The sequence below is a fragment of the Triturus cristatus genome, chromosome 4_1, assembly GCF_964204655.1.
Source record: "Triturus cristatus chromosome 4_1, aTriCri1.1, whole genome shotgun sequence".
NCBI classification, from domain to species: domain Eukaryota; kingdom Metazoa; phylum Chordata; class Amphibia; order Caudata; family Salamandridae; genus Triturus; species Triturus cristatus.
In genome coordinates this window covers 159,362,026-159,369,427 of record NC_140585.1, presented here as the reverse complement: position 1 = coordinate 159,369,427, position 7,402 = coordinate 159,362,026, and the positions used below count along the sequence as shown (strand labels likewise).

The window sequence follows — 7,402 nt, the reverse complement described above, 5'->3', positions numbered from 1 at the left end:
TTAAGTTCCCTTGAATCCTGAGTGTTCCTTGGGTCCAACTAGCAAACTAGCCCACTATGTACCTACAGTAAACGCCACAGAGCTGCGTTGCAGAGAGTTGTAAAAAGGGGCACGGCCTGGGCCACCTCTCTGAAACACAGTGCAGTGGTACTTACTGGAAGCACCTGGTGGGCTAGTTGGCCCCTGGGGCTCTCAGGTTTGAAGGGCGTGTTTGCACATGTCACCTCAGGCTCTGTCCCCTCCCTTCCCCACTGTGTAAACACGCCCTGTGTCCGTTTTAAGTTGGGAGATTAAGTCCCCTTGAATCCTGAAGGTCCCAAGGGTCAAAGTAGCCCACTCGGTACCTCCAGTAAGCGCCGTAGCAGAGAGGTGTAAAAAGGGGTACGGCCTGCACCAGCTCTCTGCAACGCAGCACAATGGCGCTTATTGGTAGCCCCTGGTGGGCTAGTTGGCCCCCAGGGGCTCTCAGGATTGAAGGGGAATTATTTCCCCAACTTAAAACACGCCACAGGGCGTGTTTGCACACGTCACCTCAGGCCCCGTGCCCTCCCTTCGCCCCTGTGTAAACGTGCTCTGTGTCCGTTTTAAGTTGGATGATTAAGTCCCCTTGAATCCTGAGGGTCCCTAGAGTTAAACTAGCCCACTAGGTTGCTCCAGTAAGCGCCACAGAGCTGCATTGCAGAGAGGTGTAAATAGGGGCGTGGCCTCTGAACACCTCTCTGCAACGCAGCTCCCTGGGGCATACTGGAGGTACCTGGTAGGCTAGTTGGCCCCCAGGGACCCTCAAGATTGAAGAGGAATTAATTCCTCAACTTAAAACGCACCACAGGGCGCATTTGCACAATGGTGAAGGAAGGGGCAGGGCCTGAGGTGACATGTCTGCAAACACACCCTGTGGCGCGTTTTAAGTTGGAAAATTAATTCCTCCTCAATCCCAAGGGTCCCTAGGGGCTAAATAGCCCACCAGGTACCTCCAGTATGCGCCAGAGAGCTGCGTTGAAGAGAGGTGTTCAGAGGCCATGCCCCTTTTTACAACCCTCTGCAACGCACCTCCGTGGCGCTTACTGGAGGTACCTGGTGGGCTAGTTGGCCCCCAGGGACCCTCAGGATTAACGAGGAATTAATTCCTGAACTTAAAACGCGCCACAGGGTGTCTTTGCACACATGTGAACTCAGACCCCGCCCCCTCCCTTCACCACTGTGCAAATGCGCCCTGTGGCGTGTTTTAAGTTGGGGGATTACCCCCCCTTAAATCCTGAGGGTCCCTGGGGTGCAACTAGCCCAACAGCTACCTCCACTAAGCGCCACAGAGCTGCATTGCAGAGAGGTGTAAAAAAAGGCGTGGCCTTAGAACACCTCTCTGCAACGCAGCCCCCTGGCGCATACTGGAGGTTCCTGGTGGGCTACTTGGCCCCCAGGGACCCCCAGTATTCAAGGGGAATTCGTTCCCCATCAGCAAACGCGCCAGGGGGCACGTTTGCAGAGTGCTGAAAGGAGGGGGCGTGGTCTCTGGCGCGAGTTTTTTATGTTAAGAAGGGGGGCTGTGTAGCCCCCCTTCTTTTTCAATTTTTTTGGCCCTGCGGAGCCCATCCCCCAGGGCCTGCCCCCGAATTTTTTTTAAATTGTAAAAATGTGGAAGGGGGCCGCATGGCCCCCCCCCGAGTCCTTAATCGGCCCCGGTGACCCCATCCCCCGGGACAATGCCTTTTTCTTTTTTTATCTTTTTTAAAAATTTGGGGAGGGGGCCGCATGGTTGCGTGGCCCCCCTCCCGGACCCCATCCCCCGGGGCCGGCCTTTCTAATTTTTTCATTTTTTAAAAAACTTTTGGGGAGGGGGGCTGCATGGCCTCCCTCGCAAGCCACTTGTAGCTTTAGGGACCCCATACCCTGGGGCTGGACAAGGTCCCAGCTAGCTCCCCGCGTCCTTCTGGAGCCGGTATTGCTTTTCCACATGGGGAGCTGCTGAGATGCAGCTCCCCGTGTGGAAAAGCAATTTGGTTTGAATTTTGAAAGAGAGAGCAGGTTTCCCTGCTCTCTCTTTCAAAATTCAAACCAAGTTTGCTATGGCAGGGCGGGAGCTGCAAACTACAGTGCCCTGGGGGTAGGCACCCCGAGACACTGCAGGAGCTGGCCCTGGGGGGTGGCGGTCCCCAGGGCCATCAATGGCTCCAGGAAGGGGTCCGCACGGCCCCCCTCCTCACATTTTCAAAGCCCCGAGGGGTGGTGGTCCCTGGGGCTGGAGGGTCTATCATGGACCCCCCAATCTAAATATTTAGCGCCCCAGGGAGGTGGCGGTCCCCGGGGCGTGTGGGGGGCTTGAGCCCCCCCCACACAGGGTATTTTTTTTTTTAAAAGCCCCGGGGTGGCTGCAGGGGGCAGTGTGCCACCCCGCAATCCAAATTCCATCGGGCCCTTGGGGGTGGTGGTCCACAGGGCTTGGGGGGTGTTAGAGCCCACCCAACATTTCAATAACCTGCCCCAGGGGGTGGCGGTCCCTGGGGCTGCGGGGGGGTGGGGCCCCCGCAACTATAAATGCTTTGCCTCGGGGGTGGCGGTCCCTGGGGCAGTGTGGGAGGGATTGGGCCCCCCACGCTTTTTTTACCATGCCCCTGCGACTTGGTCCCCCCGGGGGCTAATTAACAATGAAGCATGGGAGACCGCGCTTAGTTTTTTAAAAGATTTCAGCCGAAATTCGCGCTGGGTGCACAAATCTCGCCAATTTAAAAAAAAAATCTTTTTTGGGCCCTGGGGGTCCTTGTGGGACTCCCTGAGCAGGCCTAGGGGGTCAGAGTGTTTCTACCTTGCCCCCTTTTGGCGTTTTGCAAGTTTTTTTTTAGGTTTCTTGTGTCTACAAGATGGCTGCCAACACTTCCTGGTTTAGAGTGTTGACAGCCAATTAGCATACAGCTCGTGATCGGGAGGGTACGCGGACCCTCCGAGGCCATTGATATATCTATGATTTTACTTTTCACTTTCTCAGGAACTATTGAACGGATTTACACCATTTAACCAAAAGGCACCTCCTTGCCAAATTTGGTGTAATTCCGTTCAGCAGTTCGGGCTGCAGCTGCGATTAAAGGTTTCTATGGAAAATTGTATGGGGAAAACAAGTTTTGGGACCCCCCTTTTTGTTCGGCCCCCTCTTGACGAATCACCCCGAGACTTTCAGGATAGGAGCGGACCGGAGAGCCTCACCATTTTTGAAACTTTCGCGAAGATTCGTCAACCGGCACCAAAGTTATTCCAAATAGAATGTTGCGGATTTCCTATGGATAATAGGGCCTAACTATAACTACCTACTGGCGACCGCCAGTAGGTTATATATATATATATATGTTCACTGAAAAAAACACAGGTTACAGGAGCAACAGGTTACAGGGAATGCTATAGTTATGTGGACATTTCACTCGTACAAAACCAGAGAAATTCAGCCATTATAGTTAGCTGAGCCATAGTTTAATGATGACATTGCTGCTGTAATCTCAAATGACATCACTGATGACATCACTGTGGTATTTTCAGTGAATATCGAATGTTTTTTAAATGCTTATTCCTAACTATAACGTCCCTGAAACCTTTGTTTTTTTCAGTGAATTCCTAAGGTTTTTTAAATGCTTTTTCCTAACTTTAACTTTCCTGAAACCTGTGTTTGTTTCTGTGAATTTCTAAGGTTTTTTAACTAGCAGATACGTTTGCAGAATGGTGGATAAAGGGGGCTGGGGCTGCGAACGACGCTCAGGAGTTTCGCTGCGTAGGTCTTACAGGAGGTACCAGGAGGTCTTCTTGTCCCCCAAGGTCTCTCAGGAATAAAGTGGACTTCATCCCCAAACCAGTGGTGGAGTAGGGGGTGTGGTCTCCAAAGACCTCTTCGTAATCCCACTGTGTGGGACTTACTGGAGGTAACAGGAAGGGTAGCCGGCCCCCAAGGACATCCTTGGGGGCCAGCATCCCCATCTATTAACTCCAGTAAGTCGCACACAGCAGGATTGCTGAGTTCTGATGGTAGGCCACACCCCCTTTCTCTACCACTCTGCAAACGTGCCTCCTGTCGTGCTCTTGGTTGGGGATGAAGTCTCCTTCACTGCTGGGGGTCCTTAGGGGCTAACTAGCCTACCTGTTACCTCCAGTAAGCCCTACACGGTGGGATTGGTGAAAGGTGGATGCAGGCCACACACCCTTTCTCCACCTCTCTACCAAAGCGCCTCCTGGTACACTCTTGGTTGGGGGATGAAGTCCCCTTGCCTCTTGAGGGTCCCTGGGGGACAACTAGTGCTCCTGTTACCTCTAGTAAGCCCCACACAGCTAGATTACTGAGAGGGGATCAGAGGCCATGCCCCCTTTCTACACCACTCTACAAACGTACCTCCTGGTGCACTTCTGCTTGGGGGATAAAGTCCACTTTAGTTCTGGGGTCCACAGGACACAAGGGGACCTCATCCCCCTACCAGCAGTGTGCTTAGGTAACTTGGCAATTTTGGCATGGCCAATTAAATCTGCAATACAAACCGTTTTGGGCCAGATTACAGAATTTCGCGTCACAAACATTTAATTGCATAAGAAATTCCACACCTGGATTTTTATGTTAAAAGAATACTGGATCCTATTTTGCAAGCTAGAAATTCCACCTTATAAAATTGTATTATGCTTACTATAATTGCTTTCCTCCAACAACAGCTATGAACTTTTGCTAACTAGTAACTGTATAACCTGATGATTAAATGTAATGTAATGTAAAAATTATTTATAAAGCGCGGCATTCACCGAACGGTTTCTTGGCGCTAAACTGTCACACAAGGGTTTCAGAGAGTTTGCAACAATCCATGCAGTTCGATAAGCTCAAAGATGAGTTGAGGTTGCGTGTCTAAATTCACCCACAATACTTCCTTGCATATAGGAGAGGTACAGTATAGACCGAGGCAGTGCAAATTTATCCAACACAATAAAGGACAACAGGACATGTCCAGGTATGGACTAGCCATTCTGCTACTCAGGCATTTGCCTGGTAGATCCAGGCAAGGGGGCTACTTTCACAGCTGGATGGGCTCCCATAACTAGAGACAGCCTTTTGTAGAGGAGTAGGTTTTAGTATGTTTGCCCAAGCTGATTTTTGCTTCAAGTCCAGCACAGAAAACTGGAGTTTCACTTCTCACAGAAAGAGGAGAGGTACAGAGTAGACAGATTTCTTACAGAGGGAACGGAGAAAGGAAGCTTTGTATGCAGTGGACCATAGCCATGTGAAGAGACATTGTATGTTTCCTTATTATTAATCCCCATTCAAATATCCTGCATTTTTATGGATCAACACTCAACTATAGATGTCAAATTATCTCCAAGAGTATAAACTGCTAAACTATTTCATATTAGTATGTCTGCCTATTGACACAATTTTAGATTACATCAATGTTAAGAGATAGTCAGAGGTGGCTCCTCTGCTAAGGCGCAGGAGCGTCGCCCCACTGCTCTGCGAGCAATAGTTAAAGGAAAAATAAAATGATAATAACCAGCGTTATTATCATTTTTGCTTTTTGCGTTTTCTGGTGCAGGGCTGGTTGCTCCACTCTAAAGTGCGCATAATTGTTTGCCCGGCACTCTCGGGCCGGCCAAACAGTCATGTGCACTTTGCATGTTCTGCATTCAGGCTGCATTACAGCCTGGTTGCAGAACATTCCCAGGCCCCCATTCCCCTTCTGAGTGCTGAACAATGACTCTCAGACCAATCACAATGCTACATACAGTGTTGTGATTGGCTAGGGGAGTCAGGAGCATGGGTGCTTTGTGGTTCCTGCTTTTGAGGAGCAAGAGGTGGCAGTGAGGGAACTGAGATGCTGTGGCTGGCCGGCCTGAAGGTAAGTCTTTATTTTTTATTATTTATTTTTATTTATTACTCAGATCAGTTTGCCATATTCACAGTCATGTTGAACTCTAGAATTCACTTCTCTTTCTCTTTCCTCAGGAAGATGTCATTAACTGCAGCTATGGAATCCAGAAATCAGAGTATTGTGACTGTTTTTGTCCTTGAAGGATTCACCACAAGCCCAGATGTGCAAGTTTTGCTCTTTCTGCTGTTCTTAGCAATATACCTCCTGACCCTTATCATAAATACCACCATCCTCATCATCATTTATGTTGATGCACGACTTCATAAACCCATGTACTTCTTCTTGGCCTCCCTGTCTTTCCTTGATCTTGGTTATGCTTCTTCTACCTCCCCAAAGACATTACTCGATTTCATCATTGAGAAGAAGACCATTACTTTCCTAGGATGTGTTGCACAAATCTTCACTTTTGTAGGCTTTGGTAGCACTGAATTCTTTGTGTTGGCAGTGATGGCATTTGACCGGTATGTTGCTATTTGCAAACCGCTGATGTATGCAATCACCATGAAAAGCAGTGCTTGCATGCAGCTTATTACTGGGTCGTATGTAGGTGGTTTTTTTCATTCTCTGGTTACTGCAGGATGTCTCTTTAACTTATCTTTTTGTGGGCCCAACAAAATTGAACACTTTGTTTGTGATTTACCAGCTTTTCTGAAACTTTCATGCACAAGCATCTCCATCAATGAGCTGATTCTTTCAACACTGACCACAGCAATGATGGTGGGTTCGCTCTTTGTTGTCCTTGTCTCCTACACCTATATTGTCATCGCAATCTCAAGGATCCACACCGTGGCAGGGAGGCATCGAGCTTGTTCCACCTGTGCCTCACACTTCATCTGTGTCTTGATGTTCTATGGCACTGTTCTTTTTATCTATCTACGACCCAACTCAAGCTATTCAGCCAAAAAGGACAATGTCATTTCTGTGTTCTATATGTTTTTCACTCCCATGCTGAATCCACTGATCTACAGCCTGAGGAACAAGGAGGTGAAAGAAGCAGTGAAACATTTATTGTGTAGGAAAAGGATCATCTAGGGCTTATTGTATCAAACCCAATAAGTCTAGTTTACGATTGTAAAGGGACCAGAGATGGAAGGGGCTCAGAGCAAGAGCTTGGACTTTACAAATATCACTTGGTGATAAGTGTTGTATAACAGCTTTTCAGAATAAGTCCACCACATTTTTGTAGGTAAGACTGGGAGGTCAAAACAATACATATTTTGAGACGAATAGCATACAGTTGTACGAAGCAGCAACAACATAGATTTGGCTAAAGCTATTTCAGATTGAACCCTTTAGAAGTTCACATATATAGACTTAAAAAATTAGCTCAATGAACATTATAGCTAGAAGTCAAAATGGCAAAATAGCAATACGCATATGTCTTTGATATGTGAATATCCAACTTAATTCATCCATATTTTTGAACTAAGTAAATAATCTACACATAGTGACATTGATGTTACCACTGACTAGTGACTTGTGGCTGTAAGGGTCGCCTCTGCTTCAAATGGGTCTGTGTTTTG

General features: G+C 48.2%; 1 protein-coding gene across 1 annotated transcript; it reads left to right on the top strand.

Moving 5' to 3' along the window:
- Window positions 1-5,957: 5,957 nt before the first annotated feature.
- On the top strand, window positions 5,958-6,911 carry LOC146853768 (olfactory receptor 5A1-like). The gene has a single exon (XM_085650882.1). It carries the CDS (start codon window positions 5,958-5,960, stop codon window positions 6,909-6,911), a length of 954 nt encoding a protein of 317 aa, XP_085507008.1.
- Window positions 6,912-7,402: the final 491 nt, after the last annotated feature.

Excerpts from the sequence above, each read along its gene's own strand:
- LOC146853768 (XM_085650882.1), top strand. The coding sequence starts at position 5,958 with ATGTCATTAACTGCAGCTATGGAATCCAGAAATCAGAGTATTGTGACT.